Source organism: Aquarana catesbeiana, linkage group LG13, assembly GCF_042186555.1.
Source record: "Aquarana catesbeiana isolate 2022-GZ linkage group LG13, ASM4218655v1, whole genome shotgun sequence".
NCBI lineage: Eukaryota > Metazoa > Chordata > Amphibia > Anura > Ranidae > Aquarana > Aquarana catesbeiana.
The window spans coordinates 196,634,854-196,657,065 of record NC_133336.1 but is presented as its reverse complement, the minus strand read 5'-3'; the positions used below and the strand labels follow the sequence as shown (position 1 = coordinate 196,657,065).

The 22,212-nt window shown below is 46.4% G+C and overlaps 1 protein-coding gene across 8 annotated transcripts in view; it reads left to right on the top strand.

The window, feature by feature from the left end:
• MEF2D (myocyte enhancer factor 2D) overlaps positions 1-22,212 on the top strand; it is a 266,321-nt gene that overhangs the window by 158,185 nt on the left and 85,924 nt on the right. For all 8 annotated transcript variants that reach the window (XM_073610216.1, XM_073610214.1, XM_073610211.1 and 5 more), the window contains one exon: positions 9,625-9,902. In XM_073610216.1, coding sequence (XP_073466317.1) covers positions 9,849-9,902 — 54 coding nt within the window. In that variant the 5' untranslated portion in view covers positions 9,625-9,848. The remainder of the gene's footprint in view (positions 1-9,624; positions 9,903-22,212) is intronic.

Genomic DNA, 22,212 nt, shown 5'->3' with positions numbered 1-22,212 from the left:
GGGGCAAGAGGCATTCAAGTTTACTTTAGAACAACCCAGTTTATGCCCCGCATAAATCTGACTATTCCGGGTAGGGAAAAAAAAATATTGTACAAGTCCAACAATCGAAACCATCTTTCCAAAATAGAGCCAGGGAGACGTATGAGTCATGAACTGGGTCAGGTCTTGTTGTGTTTCTTTTTTGCAGCTTTTCCATCAGAGTTAACTATTTTAAGCGTCATTTTCTGAGGATTGTGTTACCCGACTCCTGGGGCTGTGGTAGTTAGGAAGCAGTTTTCACAGGAAGACGTGCTTAGGATGCGGAGGTGTAAAGTTCACAGGATATTCAAAGAAGTCGTGCAATGTTCGGTAGAGCACAAGCAGAAATGTGGGTTTTGCAGCTCTTTTCTTCAGGATAAAGGACGGGGCTGGTACACGCTAGGACCAGCTGTACCTGTACAGGTCTTTTTTTACAGCTTTCCTCCACTTTTTTTACTCCAGAAGAACTTGAAATAATTTCCAGATCTCAGGGAACCCCCTGCTAAAATTATATAATCGTCAGAGTGAAAAAAACGTCCGTTGTATTAGTGGTCAGAATGTTCCCCCTACAATGGGTGTAGAAGGCCACCCTTAGGAGGGGAATGTTCCCCTTAGAAAGGGGGGCAGAACGCCACCCTTATAGACAGCTAAAATAATCATTGGTGTCATGCTGCTGCCTCTGCCAAGTTTCGTTGGACCTGGAATTATGAAGGCACCAAGGTTGGAGGTCAGTCCACCACAGTTTAAAGAACTCCCTGGAAACCTCTGGAGGAACCAAGGAACAATGTAAACTTGACACTTTACCGGTCAGATATTTTAGGGAAGCTTGCCATAAATGATACAAATGCCATGGCCACTGTGCAACTCCTCCAGAAACCTCTGGAGGAACCAAGGAACAATGTAAACCTGACACTTTAGCTGTCAGATATCTTAGGGAAGCTTGTCATAAATGATACAAATGCCATGGCCACTGTGCAACTCCTCCAGAAACCTCTGGAGCAGTGATTCTCAACCAGGGTTCCTCTAGAGGTTGCTAGGGGTTCCTTCAGCATTGGGCAATTTCTGCTTCTCAGATAAGTTCCCACTGACACCATTGATCTTGTTAGCTATCTGTAAGGAGGTAATTCTTCCCATTGACCACAAGTGTAAGGACCATTCCTCTCACTTACCATCACACTAATGTATCATGAGTTGTAGAATTCTAATTTTTAGCAGGGGTTCCTCGAGACTGGAGAACTTTTTCAAGGGTTCCTCTGTGTTGAAAAGGTTGAGAAAGGCTGCTCTGGAGGAACCAAGGAAAATTGTAAACTTGACACTTTAGCTGTCAGATATCTTAGGGAAGCTTGCCATAAATGATAAAAATGCCATGGCCACTGTGCAACTGTGGCTGAATATAAGACTTCATGTACACTGCTGCTGGTAAACAGACGTTTAGGAGCAGTTGAACCTGGTTTTTTTCAGCTGCCCCTGAACTCTCCTCTGTTATCTTATCAATACATGTACACAGGGTTGTGTTTAGTCCTTTCTAGGCAGTTGAGTTTAGAAGCATTTATTGGAAAGCAAAATAAATGCGTTCAGGACGGATATTCAGAGGCTTTCGAAATGCCAAATGCCTGTAACAGCTTGTAAACGTGGTAACTCGCGTTTAGCCGCATTTCGCTTACAGGCGTTTTTAATGGAGATACATTTTTGACAAGGGGAAAAAAAAAAAAACCTTCTAAACTCAAACATAAACGTGGCAAAACACACATTTTTTAAACGTCGGTTACTATCTGTCAAGTTAAATGGTTCAGGAGAGGTTTTAAAACGTCCCGTGTACATTAAGCCTAAGGGCAGCCCTCCACAGAATGGGGAATCCAGTACTGCACAAACAACAAAGAACAAAAAGGGCACCTTAGGGTACATTACCTCCAGCACTATTAAAGGATTAAAAAGTACAAATTATACTCACAAACTAAATAGGATTAGTAAGTGTATCAACATGACAGAATCCAGAAGTCAGCCTTCCAACATGACAGAATCCAGAAGTCAGCCTTCCAAACTCATGGAATTATGTGGATGACAGATCAGCTGATGTGTTTTGGGGGACTGGCCGAAAACACAATGTTGCTCTGAGGAAGAGGGCAAGCACCCCGAAACCCATCAGCTGGTTTTTATAATTCCATGAGGTTGAAAGGCTGACTTTTGGATTCTGTCATGTTGAAACACTACTAATCATATTTGGTTTGCGAGTATAATTTGTACTTTTTAATCCTTTAATAAAGTGCTGGAGGCAATGCACTCGGCATTTGTGCTTTTTTTATTCTTTGTTTGTGCCGTACTGGATTCCCCGATATGTGGAGGGCTGCATCGCCTTAATTTTCCGCCCTGACTACACAATGGCCAAGGCATTTGCATCATTTATGGTAAAGTGTCAAGTTTACATTGTTCCTTGGTTCATCCAGAGCAAGGGGTAGGCAACCTGGGGCCCTCCAGCTGTTGCAGAACTACAAGTCCCATCATGCCTCTGGGAGTAATTGTAACTGCCAGCATTGCAATGCCTCATGGGAAATGTAGTTCCATGACAGCTGGAGGACTACTGGTTGCCTACCCCTGCTCCAGAGCCTTCTAGGGGGGGGTTAATTGAGCTGTGGAGGACTAACCTCCCACCTTGGTGCCTTCATAATTCCAAGTCCAACGCCACTTGGCAGAGACAGCAGCATGACGCCAATGATTATTTTATGTCTGTAAGGGTGGCATTTTGCCCCCTTTAGAGCAATGACTGTTGCTCTGAGGAAGGGGGCAAGTCCCCCGAAACCCATCAGCTGGTCTGTCATCTGCATAATTCAATGAGGTTGGAAGGCTGACTTCTAGATTCTCTGATGTTGAAATGCTACAAATCCTATTTGGTTTGTGAGTATAATTTGTACTTTTGAACCCTTTAATAAAGTGCTAGAGGTCCTAGGCATTTTTTTTTCTTTGTTGTTTGAACCTCCTGGTTAAGAATGGATGTTCTATTAGATGCAATTAAACATCTTGCATACATTTTTACTACAAGCATCAGGGATGTTAGGAGTATGATATTGAACAGTTTTCTCGTTGAAAACTGTGAAGGCCCTTCCTGAGACTTTTTAGGACATCATGGGAAAGGGTTAAACCCTTTGGTTAATTTCTTAATGCTGTCTGTATCTTCACTGGTGAGATTCACCCTCAAGTCCTTTCTGTTACTAGAGCAGAAAGTGAAGGTAAAATCCAAAATTTGACAAATTCTACCAAAACATGCCCTAAAGAGGAAAAAAAACCTTCCAAAACTTGTGACTTACTACCGGAACATGACCAAAGACGAAATTAATCTCCCCCTATGGAACAGGTGTTCCTATTAATGATGTCAAAGGTTTGATTTTGTCTGGCTACTGGAAAGTTTTCTCTTCCTGTCAGGACAGGAAACGAGGGACAATCTAGGTAAGAATATCAACAGCAATAAAGATTGATCAGTTCTAACCATTTCCTCTAAAAAAGCATTCGGCTTGATTTCTGTGGAAGTTGGGTGAAGACCACTAAAGCTGAGTTTTGAGTTGCTACTGATTACAGATTTTTTCACACATATGGCCTCTGAGATGTTTAAATAGTTCTGTTCCTGGAAAACTCAGACCTGGGACACATGGAAGCAGTTGTGGCTCTTGGTGGGCCTGGGAAAACTCTGGAAACCCATCAGGAGTCTTGTTTGTCCATGACTGGTCACAGGAAGTTCTGGACTGGCCTACTACCCCTGGTGCACGCTAGTAAAGATAAGCGAGAGAAAAGATACACTTTTTCTGAATACACTTGACCTGGTGCTTAAAAATAAACCAGAGGTTTGACGTTTATGAAGCAGCAGTGCTTTGGACAGTTGACCCTCGTACCGTTTTTTCCTTCAGGGCTGCCATTTTGATCCTTCTTGTAGGGCAGGACTCATACGTTGAATTCATAGGCATGGAGATGAAACGTTTGCTGGAATGGTACCAATACTTTTTTTTTTTAACACACAGGTAGCATTTTCCCCTCATAGCTAAAGATAGAACTGCAGGTTTTTAATTAGCAGATGGAGCAGCACAAGCATAATTAGATCCAGCGCCATCGTGAACAGGTGTTAGTGTGAATTCCAGCACTTGCAAGAAGGGCCACGTGCTGATTCGACAGATACGTGGAAACGGCTCTGGCCCCCTTTGTTGCGGGCTGGACAGTTTGGCCACCATCCTAAAAGGAGGAGCTAAAAGACTTACTGAATGAGACCTAAAGCAATGCCCAAAGAATGAGGACCGCAATCAGAATTCAGCTTTTGGTGAATGGAGCGCAATACACGGCTCACATTTTCACAATGTTGTTGTTTATTGCACTGCATTTTTATAATGGAGCGCCTGTCAAATCGTCTCTTTAGTGTTGGATAGCGTAAAGAAGTGTTTTATCAAGTTTTTATTGTCCTCTCTATGCTGGTGAAATTTCTCAATTCCTGTCCTGATGACCAGTGGTCCCTAGGACAGGGAATTAAGGATACTTTGCCAATTGGGACAACTGGAAAAACACTTAGTAAGCAGTGGCTTAACTAGAACCTACAGGCAGGGGTATTGCTAGGTCTACAAAAGATCTGGTGCTAGAGCCTATAGCAGCGTAGTAAAGAAAGTCATACGCTTAGGCGGGCATACACATGTATATACAGTAATATACGTGTGTGTATATCCCCAGAGATCCCCCCACTTGCATAAGGGTCCCCAGAGAGCCTCCTTCTTGCATCAGGATCCCCAGAGAGCCTCCCCCTTGCATCAGGGTCCCCAGACACCCCCCCCCCAACTTACATCAGGGTTCCCAGAAAGCCCCCCTATATTAGGGTCCCCAGAGAGCCCCCCCTTGCATCATGGTCCCCAGAGAGCCCCCCCTTGCATCATGGTCCCCAGAGAGCCCCCCACTTACATCAGGGTCCCCAGAGAACCTCCCCTCCCCTTGGGGACCCCTGCAGAGACTCGGGGCTATGGGCCCCAGATTCAGGGCTATAGCCCCAAAAGCCACCCCCTAGTGACGCCACTTCCTACAGGGCTCTGGTGCAAGAAACAATGAAGGGCCCCCCTGACTGCTGGGGCCCCTTTCCACCGGTCTTGGGGGCCTTTTACTGTTTACATTTTTTTTAAAGCCCCCTTAAATCACAAAGTCGCAAGAAGGTCGCACAACTTTGGTGTTGCAACAGTGTGAACAAGACCCTTACGGTCCCGCAGCGGACCCCCTTCCTTCTGTCTTGCCAACCCCCCCCCCCCCCCCCCCCCCACTGCTGTGGAACACCAGGGCCCAGTCACAATTGCGATCTTTGTAGTTCCTCCACTATCTTAGATAGTTCAGCAGGAAGAGCTACCATAATTCCCTGCTCTGTTCATGTCAACCTCGGAGTTTTGGGTGTTCCTGTACACCTTTGCCTGTCCCAGCTTTCCTATTACATTCTCTATAATATAAACTTGTAAAAAATCCATCAGGAATGTTAGAGACAGCAGATGTGCCAATCTAGAAACTTGGCTATCCTGGTGAGATGGGAGGGATGGGAGAAATCATCAGGGGTTTAAAGTTCACAAATGGAAATTGAAAGCATTCCCACCACCGCCGATTCCTTTCTTTTTCATTATTCTTTAATCCGAAGGGAGCCATGCATTACCAACCACACCATTCACCAGGCGCTGCGCCTCCTTTAAAGCATTTTACCCTAGGAGGAGCTTACCTACGTGATCAAGCAGCTCCTGGGGTGAAATGCGTTGCAGGAGAAGCAGGGAGCGGTGGATGGCATTTTTTGTGATGCACAGTTCCCTATGTAGTAAAGTTTATGGAAAAGGCAAAGAAAGCTTTTGGCAGTGGTGGGGCTTCCTTCACTTTTGGTTTGTCTACTTGTCTATGTTTCCTAAAGCCTTGGCACCCGTGGCCGATGGTGGGGCTTTTCTCATCCTTTTTACCCCTGAGGAACCCTTAAAATCTTCACGTTTCAGGGAGCCCCTTGTAAGATTATTCCTTCAAGGGTCATTGGGAAAAATGAATCCATTGAAGGAGGAGGAGGACACTATGAGAATTATATTGTACATCCCTCTATAGAAGTCTCAATGCCTCCTCCATGTTGTCCCATCCTTCTGCCGGTTCACAGATTCATCCCAGCTGCTTTTCCAAAACACATTTCGGGAATCCGACCTGTTCCAACTTTTTTTTTTTTTTTCCTCTCCGGCTTTTCCTGGCCTAAGAATCTACAGCGGGTTGGCTATTTTTAACTCGCTTTGGCTATTTTTGGGACGGCAAGTGTAAAATTCCTCCGCTGAAAAACAATGGACCGCAGAGCGCAGAACAATTTGTGGAGACGACGGCGGCGGCGGGCCCTTTTTCGGCGTTCCTTGGCCGTCCTCTCCGCCACGCACACGCACACAGACACACAAAGCCGTGTGTTGCTATGATAGTGCAGTGACTCATGCGTTTCGCTCAAGACAACAAAGAAAAGTTTCCTGTTTTGAGTAGGACTCCAAGAATCCTCCCTTTTTGGTGAAGGTTTTTTTTTTTTTTTTTTTTTTTTAGCCGGGGAACTTCTTTGGACTGAGCAAGGTTGTATTTATAGGGATGCCCCACCCAAAGCTGATACGCAAAAAATTCAGGTACTTATACTAGCTGGATTTAGAAATATATTTGTTAAATTGAGTCCATACAAAAGTAGATGTGAACAGTAAATGAATTGCATGTAGTTTGCTAAAAGTACTATGTAGCTGTTTACACTTTTTTTTTATTTTATTTTTTTTTAATCCTTTGTTACATGTCTTTGCTGCTGATCTCCTGCAGCCTTTTTACAGCCGCTTTCAGCACTATAGTGATGGCTGTATGGCACTTGTAAGCAGGGCTGCTGTTAGAAACCAGGGGGCCCCCGTACAGTCTTACCTGACAGGAATCGGAGCAGCAGAAAGGGTGATCAGAGCGGTGGGGAAAGGGGGGGGGAGGGCAGCGCAAATACTGGAACTGATGTCCCCCCGTGGCTCCCCCTGCAGTGGCTGAAAGCCGGCTAGGCAGCAGGGAAGCCACAGGGGGATTGGTTTCAGTGATAAGGCAGTACAGCCGGCCCTCCTGCTCATCAGGTGCCAAGGCCCCCACCCCCCTTTTAAACTGATGGGGCCCAGGCCCCATACAAGAGGGCTGGCTGTACTGCCTTGTTGGCAGCCCTGTTTGTAAGGTTGGGTTTCTTTATGAGGACAACAGCAGACCATGTCTGGGTATTGTGTGTCTCTATCAGAAGCCCGTGTGACAACTCAGGAGCACAATTTGGAGACGCGGACAGAGTGTTGTCACCCGATAACAGGAAGTGGAACAAGGCTCTTCATTGCAGGGTTGCCAGCGATTATTTTAGCCCCTTTTCTTCCGCCCCTGAACCCTTCTAAAAGGTTCTGAACGCCCAGGGAGGGTGGAGAGGATGGGCATTCATGTGACCACCATAATTGACTGGCACAGTGGTCACATGATCACCGATTCTCCCCCATGAATTCAGAACCTTTTAAAGTGCCACCAGGGTGGAAGGGGTTCAAATAATCCCTGGTGATCGGCCATGAAGAGTCTTGTTCAGGCACTTCCTGTTATCGGGTGACAACACTCTGTCCCTGTCTCCCAATTGTGCACCTGAGTTGTCACCATGTCACACAGGTATAGACACACAATACACAGACATGTCTATTTCGGCCCCTTCCCTCCGTCCCCGGTGGCCCTTTAAAAGGTTCTGAACGCTCTGCTGGGTGCAAAGGATTGGCTTTAATGTGACCATTGTGATTAGCTGGCACAGTAGTCACATGATTGCTGATCCTTCCCATCCCTCCAGGCCTTCAGAACCTTTTTAAAGGGCTGCTGGGGGTGGGAAGGAAGGGGTTCAAATAATCCTGGCGATCCCGCTTGCTCTTGCACTTCCTGTTATTGGGTGACAACACTCTGTCCCTGTCTCCCTATTGCACTCTTGAGTTGTCACTGTGTCACACAGGCTTCTGATAGACGCCCATAATACACAGACATGGCAGGATCTCCAGGATTATTTAAGCCCCTTCCCTCTGACCCTGGTGGCCCCTCAAAAGGTTCTGAAACACCATAGGGGTGGGAAGGATCGGCACTCATGTGACCACTGTGATTGGCTGCCAAAGATCATTTGATTGCTGATCCTTGCCACCCCCTCCATGTGTTCAGAACCTTTTAAAGGGCTGCCAGGGTGGGAAGGAAGGGGCTAGAATAATCCCTGGCGATCCAGCCATAAAGAGCCTTGTTCTGGTACTTCCTGTTATCAGATGACAACACTGTCCCCGTCTCTTAACTGTGCTCCTGAGTTGTCACTCGGGCTTCTGATAGAGATTCACAATACCCAGACATGGTCTGTTGTTGTCATCATCAAGAAACCCAACTTTACAAACAGGACTACAAATGGGCAGTACAGCCGGCCCTTCTGTATGGGGTCTGGGCCCCATCAGTTCAAAAGGGGGGGGGGGGCACCTGATGAGCAGGAGGGCCGGCTGTACTGAGTGGTCACCATGTCACACGGTCTTCTGGTAGAGATGCACAAAACGCAGACATGGTCCACATGGTCCGCTGCTGTCATCAAGAAACCCATCCTCACAAACAGGACTGCTAATAAGGCAGTACAGCCAGCCCTTCTGTATGGGGTCTGGGCCCCATCAGTTCAAAAGGGGGGGGGGGGGCGGTCACCTGATGAGCAGGAGTACTGGCTGTACTGAGTTGTCACCGTGTCACACGGTCTTCTGATAGAGACGCACAATACCCAGACATGGTCCATTAATGTCCTCCTAGGAAAACCGGTCCTGCTGACTTTACCAGTTGTCAGTGGGGACTGAGAGCTGTCCTGGGAAAGCACAGAATCCTCAGCGGGGCCCGGTGACAAATGTGTGTGTTGTGTGGGTGAGCCCACCCCTTTTTTTTCTGGCTCTTGAGAGGAGGCAGGGCACTTTCAGAAAGCCCCTCCCACCAGCCATGATCTGCCTTGCATTGTATAGAGAAGCACAGAGACCCAGTGATGACATCACTGGATCCAAAATGTAGGTAATGTAATGATTAAAAAATAAATAAATAAAAATGAGCATGGTTATATTAAGAGGAGGAATGAGTAGAGACGAGCAAATATAAGCAAAATAATCCTTTTACATTCTCCCTTCGCTTTTGCAAGCCATTACATTTTTTTTGGAAAAATGGAGTCTCTTAGAAATGCATCCTGTCTCTTCAATACTGGGAGCGCTTGTCATATAAAAGGCACGGGGCACCCCGGACATTCTGTAAACCCAGCACTAAAACATACAAACTCAAGGCATCTATTAAGGGGGGGGGGGGAGCAGCAGATTTTCCCCGGGTTTCTGCCACCATCAGCATGTTGTAGAAAAGCGATAATAAGGCAGATAAAACATGATTGATTTTTAAACTGTTAACAGGCTTTGGGGAGAGTTTGCTTGCTGGGGGGGGGGGGGGGGGGGGGCGATGTAGCGGGGTTTTGGCGTTGTATCCCCGGGGGGGATAGGATTTAACAAGGCTGAGCTCTCTCTGATGGGAAACACACTTTTCACATGCTCTCTCTCTTCTCCCCCCCCCCCCTTCTCTCCATCACAGAACTGAACCCGGACAGAGCCCTCCACCAACATCTGGAAGCTGCAGGCAAATGACATGAACTAAGAGGACGACGAACGGGGGGAGGTTTTTTTTTTCCGTTTTTTTTTTTTTTTTTTTTTTTTTTTGGATTTTCGGTTATTTCATGGTCGTACCGTGAAGGCGAGAGCTGATTCAAAGACGGGCACCCTTTCTGCGCAAGAGCCTCCTCTGGATTTATAGGAACCATGGGCCGGAAAAAGATCCAGATCCAAAGGATTACGGATGAGCGGAACAGACAGGTGGGTGAAGCTTCTGATTTGGGGGGGGGGGGGGGTGGAGCGTTTAAAGGTGGGCTGGCGCTGCTTGTAGAGATCTTAACTGCTTGCTGCCCTATGAAAAATGCAGAATCGCAGCAGCAGAGAGGGTGGGCTTTAACCCTTTCGCTGCCGGAGCTGTTTTTGCATTTGAAAAAAAAAAAAATAATTTTAGGCCTGAAGATCGCATAAACCCCCAAAATATTACGGGCTAATTCACACCATTCCAGTGCTTTTTTTAATCTGCATCCAAAACGCATAGAAAGTAGGTTACATTGTTTTAAATGGCATACTTCACACCAGTGCTTGCAGTTCCAGAGCGTTCTGATTCCAGAAAAAAAAGTGATTTTTGCTGCACAGAACCGTACAGGAACACAGTCAAACACGGCAAAAAGGCACTGGAATGCATCCAAAATGTATATCAAAAATGCACAGGACCCCAGTACAGTGAAAAAAAACCAAGATGAGTAAGGAAAAAAAAAAGTATCTGAAACGCACCGGAATGCATAAAAAAAGCACATGCAGGAACGCATCCGTAAGGCCCCTTTCACAGGGTCAGATCCATTTTGACGGACTCCGCTTTGCTCAGCGGGCATCACGCCATTGATCCACGCTGAGAAAGCGGGTGACAGGTCCGTCTCTGCTTACTGTGCTGAGACAGTCCTGTGAGAGCCCCGCTCTCTATGGGAAGAGCAGATGAAATCAGAACCCCTGTGCATTTTCATCCAATCCGACCCGCTGGACGGATAGCGATACGTCTGTTTTGAGGGGATCATGCCGGATCGGATGACAGGCAGGTGTCAGCGGACACATATCCGCTGACGCCCCCCTCCCCATAGAAGTCACATATCCGCTGACGCCCCCCTCCCCATAGAAGTCCCATATCCGCTGACGCCCGCCTCCCCATAGAAGTCCCATATGCGCTGACGCCCGCCTCCCCATAGAAGTCCCATATGCGCTGACGCCCGCCTCCCCATAGAAGTCCCATATCCGCTGACGCCCGCCTCCCCATAGAAGTCACATATGCGCTGACGCCCGCCTCCCCATAGAAGTCACATATCCGCTGACTCCCGCCTCCCCATAGAAGTCACATATCTGCTGACGCCCGCCTCCCCATAGAAGTCCCATATCCGCTGACGCCCGCCTCCCCATAGAAGTCCCATATCCGCTGACGCCCGCCTCCCCATAGAAGTCACATATCCGCTGACGCCCGCCTCCCCGTAGAAGTCACATATCCGCTGACGCCCGCCTCCCCGTAGAAGTCACATATCCGCTGACGCCCGCCTCCCCATAGAAGTCACATATCCGCTGACGCCCGCCTCCCCATAGAAGTAACATATCCGCTGACGCCCGCCTCCCCATAGAAGTAACATATCCGCTGACGCCCGCCTCCCCATAGAAGTCACATATCCGCTGACGCCCGCCTCCCCATAGAAGTCACATATCCGCTGACGCCCGCCTCCCCATAGAAGTCACATATCCGCTGATGCCCGCCTCCCCAAAGAAGTTACATATCCGCTGACGCCCGCCTCCCATAGAAGTCACATATCCGCTGACGCCCGCCTCCCATAGAAGTCACATATCCGCTGACGCCCGCCTCCCCATAGAAGTCACATATCCACTGACGCCCCCCTCCCCATAGAAGTCACATATCCGCTGACGCCCGCCTCCCCATAGAAGTCACATATCCGCTGACGCCCGCCTCCCCATAGAAGTCACATATCCGCTGACGCCCGCCTCCCCATAGAAGTCACATATCCGCTGACGCCCGCCTCCCCATAGAAGTCACATATCCGCTGACGCCCGCCTCCCCATAGAAGTAACATATCCGCTGACGCCCGCCTCCCCATAGAAGTAACATATCCGCTGACGCCCGCCTCCCCATAGAAGTCACATATCCGCTGACGCCCGCCTCCCCATAGAAGTCACATATCCGCTGACGCCCGCCTCCCCATAGAAGTCACATATCCGCTGACGCCCGCCTCCCCAAAGAAGTTACATATCCGCTGACGCCCGCCTCCCATAGAAGTCACATATCCGCTGACGCCCGCCTCCCATAGAAGTCACATATCCGCTGACACCCGCCTCCCCATAGAAGTCACATATCCGCTGACGCCCGCCTCCCCATAGAAGTCACATATCCGCTGACGCCCGCCTCCCCATAGAAGTCACATATCCACTGACGCCCCCCTCCCCATAGAAGTCACATATCCGCTGACGCCCGCCTCCCCATAGAAGTCACATATCCGCTGACGCCCGCCTCCCCATAGAAGTCACATATCCGCTGACGCCCGCCTCCCCATAGAAGTCACATATCCGCTGACGCCCGCCTCCCCATAGAAGTCACATATCCGCTGACGCCCGCCTCCCCATAGAAGTCACATATCCGCTGACGCCCGCCTCCCCATAGAAGTAACATATCCGCTGACGCCCGCCTCCCCATAGAAGTAACATATCCGCTGACGCCCGCCTCCCCATAGAAGTCACATATCCGCTGACGCCCGCCTCCCCATAGAAGTCACATATCCGCTGACGCCCGCCTCCCCATAGAAGTCACATATCCGCTGACGCCCGCCTCCCCAAAGAAGTTACATATCCGCTGACGCCCGCCTCCCATAGAAGTCACATATCCGCTGACGCCCGCCTCCCATAGAAGTCACATATCCGCTGACACCCGCCTCCCCATAGAAGTCACATATCCACTGACGCCCCCCTCCCCATAGAAGTCACATATCCGCTGACGCCCGCCTCCCCATAGAAGTCACATATCCGCTGACGCCCGCCTCCCCGTAGAAGTCAATGTGATCCACCTGAAAAACAGACAGGTGGGACCGATCGTGTGAAAGGGGCCTAAAAGATCTGGAGGATGTTTTTGTGGTGTGAATTAGCCCTATATGTTTTTTTTTTTGGAAGCAGATACCCTAGAGAATAAAATGGTGGTAGTTCCAATTTTTTACGTCCCCCCGCAACATTCCCTTAAAAAATACCCAAAGGTTAATTGTAGAGCACACAAACATGATACATTAACCAATTTTTGGGTAAAATATAAATGCAGAGGTTGCACCAAGTAAATGGATACCCAACATGTCAAACCTTAAATCTGTGCGCCTGTGGAATGGCGGAAAACTTCAGTACCCTATATTTTTTTTATAGGTAACACTTTAAAAGCCCCCATTAGGCCACCAGTTTAGTGTTATAGAGGATGTCTGGTGCTAGAAATGCCACTCTCGCTCTGGCATGCGCGGCGATATTTAACGCGTGTATATCCGTTGCCATTTTCATGCATAGGCAACCCCAACGCATGCATTTATGTTCGTAGGTACGTATAAATATGGGGGTGGGAGGCCCTCAAAAATTGTGGGAGGGATTCTATGTGCTTGGGTGTAACTTTAAGTTTTTACAATTTTAAAAAACTTTTAAGGAAAAAAAAAAAATGTTTTTTTCCCCCATTACATAGGGAACAGAAAGTCCCCTATGTGATGATTTTTTGCTGACCGGTCCCCTTAAATGAGAAACATGGGGTCTAAAAAAGACCCCTAATGTCACCCCTGTGCTCCAATTAATGTATTGCCAGGGAAACTGTCGGGGGGACCCCGGAAGTGACGTTTTACACGCTGCTTCCGGATCAATAACAAGAAGGGGAGGAGAGTGGACTCATGTCCCTCCCCTCTATCTGGGGGCACCCACTATGCTGGTCCCAAGCAAGCAGATTGGCAAGCGGAGCCTGGGGAACATGGCGGGAGAAAAGGGGGGGGTTGGCTCCTATTTCCAGGGGTGTGTGTGGAAGCAATCCAGCACTGGCGGAGGCGTCGGACTGCTTCCATCTGATAGTCAGCAGTTGGCTTGCCCGATATACACACATACACTACCAGTGGCCGTAGTGTTTGTACAGACTTAACAGCGGGGGGCTGGGGGGGGGGGGGGGCTGGGGGATTTACAATGTATGGACCTGGCAGTGAAAGGGTTAACCCCCACGTGCCGTACATTTGTGGTTTCTGTATTGAGTGCATGCACCCAGGATGGTGACCAAGCTGCCATAGAGGACTCGTGCTCTGGTCAGGAGCCCATGGGGTTGGTGCCCAATCATGTGACCTCTGTGACAGCCAATCGGCTTGAATAAAAACAGATTCCACCATCCACACATACTAGGTGGTTGAAGGACCCCCCCTTTTCCCCTCCAGGACATTTTATTCTGACGGGAGAACCCGTCACTGTCGGGATACACTGATCAGAGACTGCAACTAATTGGCTAAAGTCGCTGATCAATGTAAAATGTTGCAATTTTTTTTCTATTCGATAGAAGTCGATTTTAAGGTTTCATTCATGCAGGCGTACCTAATCCATACACTGGTGCGAAGGGCCGTTTTTGCCCGCACGGGATGCACAGATGTTCCGTGCATACGCATGCAGGAAGTCCCATTCATGTCTATGGGGATGCAGCAGCTGCACGGACACACAGCTGCTAGTCCCAGTTTGACAGCCATCCAGATGCAGGTTGTTGAATGCTGTTCAGTTTAAAAAGAAAGTCAGCAGTGAAATCTTCCATATTTCTATATGGCACCCTATAACAGGAAGTGCCTGAAAATAGGACTTTATGGCAGGATCACCAAGTATTAGAGAAAGCTGCAGATTAAACAAAAAAAGGAAAACAACTTTTGAAATTACATATATGTTTACTTTAAGGCCCAACTTAACCTGACCGGGGGCTTTAATTTTGCTAATCATAATACAGCAGGTGGGACAGGACAGGGACTGTTCCTCCAATAAGGACACCAGGAAAGGTCTGCTTAAACCTCGTGCCAGTACAAACCCTCAGTCTTTTTTTGTACGTGTGGTGATTTCCCACTTCAAAGGAAAAAGGGTGGTGAGCATCCTATATAGGAGATACCATGATATACTTATTGCTCATTATAAATAGGTGGGGTGGTGTTCTCGGATACAGAGGATAGGATATGGAGTGCCCCAGAATGACATCTGAAATGTGTTGTAGTATTAAAAAAAAAAAAATCGTCATAGATATAAACAAACTATTGTAATGATATTTATTGTCTCCAGTGAAAGTTAAACCCCTTTAGAAAGGTCTAGAACTGGGTTTCTTGACTAGGCTTCCTCCAGAGGTTGCTAAAGGTTCCCTGAGCAATGTCTGCCCCTAAGATAAGTTCCCACTGACACCCTGAATCTTTTTAGCTATCTGGAAGGTTGTAATTCTTCCCAATGATCACAAGTGTAAGAAACCTTCTCACTGACCATCACACTAATGTACCATGAGTTGTAGATATAGACATTATTCGCAGGGGTTCCCTGAGACCAGAAAGTTATTTCAAGGGTTCCTCTGTGTTGAAAAGGTTGAGAAAGGATGGTCTAGAACAGGGATCTCTAAACTCCGGCCCTCCAGCTGTTGTAGATCTACCCGTCTCATGAGGCATTGTAAAACTCTGACACTCACAGACATGACTAGGCATGATGGGAATTGTAGTTCCTGAACAACTGGAGGGTCATAGTTTGGAGACCCCTGGTCGTGAAACCATATCATTTGGTTAGTTGGATTCTCTCCAAATTGTGATTGGGGTCGGTCCTTCACGGGTCAGATACTAATGTGAATGAGTCTATGTACGTGATATGTTGGTGCTCTATAAACACTGGGAATACCTAAAGTTTTAATATATATGGCCTAAATACCGGTATGTGTTTTATTGAAGAAGGCCGTTTTTAATCCACAATTTTTCTAAATGCATGTAACTTTATTATGGATTTTCTCCACATGCACCCAAAGGTGAGGCTGGACCACAGTTTTAGAAAAAAATAGTTTAAACCAGGTGTAGGCAACCTTGGCACTCCAGCTTGTGATGAAACTGCAAAAACCCATCATGCCTCGGCCTCTAGGAGTCATGCCTGTGGTTGTCAGAATCTTGCAATGACTTGAAGTTCCAAAAGGCTGGAGTGCCAAGATTGCTTGCCTACCCCTGGTTTTAACCTTGTATGTAAAATGTGTGCATGTTCCATAAAACTGGAAGTGTTATTGTTTGTCTCATGTCCTGTCACCTATGCTGCACAGCTTGACTTGCAGGTACCTTAGGGCCAAACAAATATGCGCACCTGAGCATTATACCTACACAATAACCAAAGTGTGTGGTTGCTCCTCCAAATGATTGAGTCCTGATGTTTCCAGTGAAGGGTACTGTTAATACTACAGAATACAGAAAACATTTTAGACAATTGTGTTCCTCTAACCTTGTGGTAACAGTTTGGTGAAGGCCCGTATCTGTTCCAGCATGATTTGACCCTGTGGACAAAGCTAGCTCCATAAGTGTCCTGCACAGAGCCCTGAAGAGGCTGATATCAACCCTACTGAACACATTTTGGATAATTTGGAATGGCCATCGTGAGCCTGGTCTTCTCATCTCTTTTAACATTAGTACCTGGTAAATGGCGGCCAGTTCCATAAAGACATGAGTTGAACATTTTGGTGTGGAGGAACTCAAATGTCCTGCACAGAGCCCTGACCTCAACCCTACTGAACACCTTTGGAATGAATTGGAACACCAATTGTGAGCCAGGTCTTCTAATTCAACATCAGTTACCTGACCTTATAAATGGTGACCAAATCATGAGGACATTTCTTGAGTTTGGTATGGAGGAACTCAAATGTCCTGCACAGAGCCCTAACCTCAACCCTACTGAACACCATTGGAAACACCATTGGAATGAAATAAAATGGCCATGGTGAGCCAGGTCTTCTCATCCAACATCAGTACATGACCTCACAAATGTTCTCTGGGCTGAATGGACACAAATACAATCCCAGACACACTCCAAAATGTTGTGGAAAGCCCTTCTCAGAAGAATGGAGGCTGTTATATCGGCAAAGGAAAGCGACTCCATATTGATGCCCATGGGTTTGGAATGGGTACCTAACAAGCTCATGTAGGTGTTATGGTCAGGAGACCAAAACCTTTGGCCATATAGTTCAAATGTGGTAAACAAATATTACCAAAGACAATCAGGGCCTGGAAGAGCCCTGATGTCGACCCTACTTGAACACCTTTTGGGATGAATTAGAATGACCATTGTGAACCAGGTCTTCTCATCCAACATCAGTACCTGATCTCACAAATGTTCTATTGGCTGAATGGACACAAATTTGACCCCAGACACACTCCAAAATCTTGTGGAAAGTCCTTCTCAGAAGAATGGAGACGGTTTAAGCCACAAAAGGCGGCAACTCCTTAGTAATGCCTATGGGTTTGGAATGGGATATCCAACAAGCTTATGTAGGTGTGATGCTCAGGAGACCACAAATCTTTGGCCATATAGTGCAAATGTGGTAAACAATATTACCAAAGATAAAAAAGGAATTTAAATAATATTACTTGCATTTACTCCATACAGTTTCCAGAGTTGTATATTTTATACCCTAGACGCACCAAAAATCTTTTTTAAAGACCCTTCCAAAACCATGAAATGGTCCTGTTGACCATCCCTGTATGTCGTGTCCATTGGGGAAGATTTTGGACAGTCAGGACACAGAAACTGTTTCTTCCAAATATGGGACTTTTCAGCTTCCCGACAATTGTTGGACAGCTGAAAAGTCCCATAATTGGAAGAAACTGTTTCTGTGTCCATCGACTTTAGGGGGAGTTGGTGCCTACCTACACAATCCTGGCATCAGTTAAGTATAGGATTTGGACAGTGAGGGTTAAAAAAGGCAAAAAAAAAAAACAAACGTGCGTCCGAAATATAATACGTTCAAGATGTTCACCATAACCCGGTTCAGACAAATCAACCTCCAAAATCTGTTTATAAGAAGCAATTAAGCTCCCATATGTTTCCAAACAGCGTTTTGGTTTCACGTCAGCGGCCGGTGCTCAGGTATGTTCTGTAATGAAGTTTGCATTTGATTTATTTGACGGGATGGGGGGTCATGTTTGAGGTATCCATGTTAAAAATGGATGCGAGTTAAGCCTGTGTTTGATTATCCATAATGCTCTGCCGCACTGGATGTTATTGTTTGCGTAAAGAACCCCTCACCCCCCCCCCCCCCCCCTACAGCTTTTATGCCTGTTGTTGAGGAATTTTTGATTAAAGTGTAAATTATTTGAGGAAATATTTTCCATTCGAAAACATGGAGGAATCCTGTCTGGCAGGTATTTTGAATACAATATAGATCGCTACGCCGTCCGCGTTCCTATGTAATAGTTCTCGTCAGCCACAGATTTATTCCCACCGTCCTTTTTTTCATGACTGGTGCTAAATATTTGTTGTTGTTACATGTGCCTGCTTTCCACAAGGGATGTGCGAGTCTCTGAAGGAAATTCATAATCCTCGGCAAGGCTGCAGATCAGGCAGTTTTGAAGCACCGTATGTGTTTTTTTTTCCCTCTGAGGCGCATATATATATATATATATATAATTTTTTTTTTTTTTTTTTTCTTCAAATGTATGTATTAAAGTGGGACTTGATGCGGGGCCACCAGACTTTGCAATACAGAAGGTTAGCTGTAGGCTCCATTCAAAGGGAGTGCAACCTAAATTCTCAAAACATGCATTCTTCACCTGGGTATCCACCCTCTCTCTTTTATTCATAATCTTAGAACCTCTGGGGTTGTTCGTAACTCAGAAGCAGGGTTCCTGGACACACCCACTGCTGTCTCTTTGCTGTCTATATTCTTCACGTAAACCTGCAACCCTGAAACATTAACCCTCCCTGTAACCCTAACACTAACCATCTCTGAACTCTCATATCCCTGACATTACCTCTTTGAAACCCTAACACTAACCCTCCCTGTAACCCTAACACTAACCCTCCCTGTAACCCTAACACTAACCCTTCTTGTAACCCTAACACTAACCCTTCTTGTAACCCTAACACTAACCTTCCTATAACACCAACCCTCTCTGTAACGCCAACACCCACCCTCTCTGTATATCGTACACAAACCTTTGTTACCCTAACCACCTCCCTGTAACCGTCACATAGCCCCTCTTTGTAATCCAAACCCTGACCTTCCCTGTAACCCCAACACTAACCCTTTCTGGTAACCTCAACACCAACCCTTTCTGGTAACCCCAACACGAACCCATCTCTGTGCTTTCAAGGGCAGACAAAGGCCACATCCATCTCTAGAAGGGAGCCCCTGCAGTGACAGAAAACAGCCCTGCTGACAGGTTCGCTTTCATGCGTAAATTCCCCTCGTACCACAATTCCAAGCGAACGCCATATGCCACTGTTTTGGACCGACGTACTGCTTTTTTAAAATTTTAATTAATAATGCACTGGCGACATTTAATTTCATTATTTTCTTCTGTCATGAGGTTCCCATATGTACATAACATATGGAAACCACGCTACTACACGCTTGCCTGAATGACATTACATTGACAAAAAAACAAAAACATTGGGCTCTGTCGCCACAGTAGCGGTAACATCCCATAATGCAGCATTCCCAATTAAATCATGATTGCATATTACTGGGCTGCAATAAGAATAAGAAAAGAATCAGCAAAATTTGCTCCCAGTGTGACCCATCGGCCCATGGGATCAGAATTGACTTTCACCAACATCGCTGGAAAGACACTTTAGCTCCATCGCCCAGTGACAATACGGCGTTTTTGTCACCGCTGTCACTCATTAGTGACTTCCTGCTTGGTCACAATCACCCGGGCCTTAACAGGAAGTCACTGCTGCAGAGGAAACCCGGAGAGACCAATGTAAACAAGAGGCCTCCTGACAGTCATATCGCATGCTGACAGGAGTTATGGGTCAGGGGACGTGGTGGGAGGAGGGCTCCAGTAGCCATTGTGCTGTGCATCTGCAGAATAGCATTGTGTGGGAGAATTATCTTGTAATACAACCTCCCACGTAGCCTGCACTACTCGTTCTGTAAGGATGAGAGCCCACAGCAGTTGACCTTGTCACCACTGCTTAGCTCTTAAAGCTCAACTCGTTTCTGCCTCCTTGTATTATGGCTGACGAGTCGCATGACTAAGAATGGTTCACGCTGCTAAATGGGTATATAGAAGTCTGTATTCACAGCAGGACTTCAATGGTACCAAATCGATTACGCAAATGTCAACTCCAGGCAGGTTGTGCCATGGTTGAGATTCGAACTGACGACTCCAGTGCTGCTAGGTGGAAGTGCTAACCACTTAGCCACTGTGCTGCCCATACTTTCATTTCAACCTCCTGCTCTAACCCAACATACACTATATCTCATACTACTATCTGGTCTATAGATCCCGTATATAGCCAACGTTATAATGAATCAGGTGAAAAGTAATAGATGAGCGGTGGGATGATCTGTATTTCGTAGACCATATGTCCACTTCTTTGGGAGATGAATGGAGGTACTGTATTAGTCTAAAATTGCCTTTCTCAACCTTTTTTTACCCCAGAGGAACCCTTGAAATAATTTTCATGTCTTGGGGGAACCCCTGCTAAAACCGGTTTATTGGTGGTCAATAGAAAAACTGACTCTTTTACGTAGGTAGCTAGTGGGAAGAATGCCACCTGTACAGTGGTGGTCACAATGTCCTACCTAGAGACAGCTAAAAAGAACATTTTTCATAGACCGTATGTCTACTTCTTCAGGAGCTGAATAGAGGGATTAGTCTAAAATGGACTTCTCAACCTTTTTTTACCCCAGAGGAACCCTTGAAATTTTCAGGTCTCAGGGAACCCTTGCTAAAATCAGCTCATTGCTAGTCTATAGAAAAAAATGCCTCTTAGTAGCCAGTGGGAAGAAGGCCCTCTTTACAGTGGTGGTCACAATCCCCTCTTTACGGACAGCTAGAAAGAACATTTTTCATAAACTGTATGTTCACATCTTCAGGAGATGAATAGAGATTAGTCTAAAGTAGCCTTCTCAACCTTTTTTTTACCACCAATGATACCTTGAAATTATTTTCAGGTATCGGGGAACTAAAAACAGTTTATTGTTGGTCAATAGAAAAAATGCCCCCTACATTGGTTTCCAGCGGGAAGAATGCCCCCTGTTCAGTGGTGGTCACAATGTCCTCCTTGTAAACATGCAAAAATATCATTGGTGTCTTGCAGCTGGGTCTGCCAAGTGGTGTTGGCCCCTGACATCATAAAATAGGAGGTCAGTCAGCCACCGCTCAAGGAACCCCTGGCTACCACTGGATGAACCCTTCTTGAGAATGACTGGTTTAAATTCATATAATAATACAGTTTCTCAATCTTTTTTTACCCCAGAGGAGCCCTTGAAATAATTTCAGGTCACTGGGAAACCTTACTAAAACCGGTTCATTAGTGGTCAATGTAAAATAATGGCTCTTACTTTTGTAGCCAGTGGGAAGAATGCCCCCTGTACAGTGGTGATCACAATGTCCCCTTTGCAAACAGATAAAAAGATCATTGGTGTGCAGCTGACTCTGCGAAGTGGTGGTTGACCTGGAACTATGCCATCACCATAAATGGAGAGGTCAGTCAGCCACAGCTCAAGGAACCCCTAGCAATCTTAGGGTTCCATGGAACCCTGGATGAGAATGGCTGCGGTAATTTGATCTGGTCAGGCATGCCCCTCTCACTTCATTATCATTACAAATCTATTCTTGGGCCTACTAGAATGAAGGGCCATGAACAATAATGTGTTGCCCAAGTGGGTATAGAAAGCAGCCTTTTCAACACAGAGAAACTCTTGAAAATAGCTTTCTGGTCTCAGGGAACCCCTGCTAAAAATTACTATATGTTCAGTTCATGATACATTAGTGTAATGGTCAGTGGGAAGAATGTTTCTTACACTTGTGGTCATTGGGAAGAATTACTCCCTTACAGATAGCTAAAAAGATTAATGGTGTTAGTGGGAACTTGTCTGAGAAGCAGAAAGTTCATATTGCTCAAGGAACCCCTAGCAACCTCTGGAGGAACTCTGGTTGAAAAACTCTGGTATAGTGGGACAGAGATTAGGTAAGGACCACCATGGCTCAAGGAACCTCTGGCTACCACTGGGGAACCCTGGTTGAGAATAGCTGGTCTAAAATCATATAACAATATAGTTACAATACAATTATACATTTTTTCCATACATCATGTAGGTAATGTATACTTGCTCTTAACTTAGAAACACTTATTGCATTGATATTATTTGTATCAGTTAGGATCTTAGTCACATCCCCGAGGTGGGAACTGGATTGTTCTTTGGAGAGGGATGTGACGAAGATGTCTGAACATCATTTAAAATTATTTTTTGATCTTATTCTTGTATTATTTTAGACTAAGGGCCCTTTCACAAGGGCAATCCGATCAGGTCCGCCTGTCAGTTTTTCAGGCGGTCCTG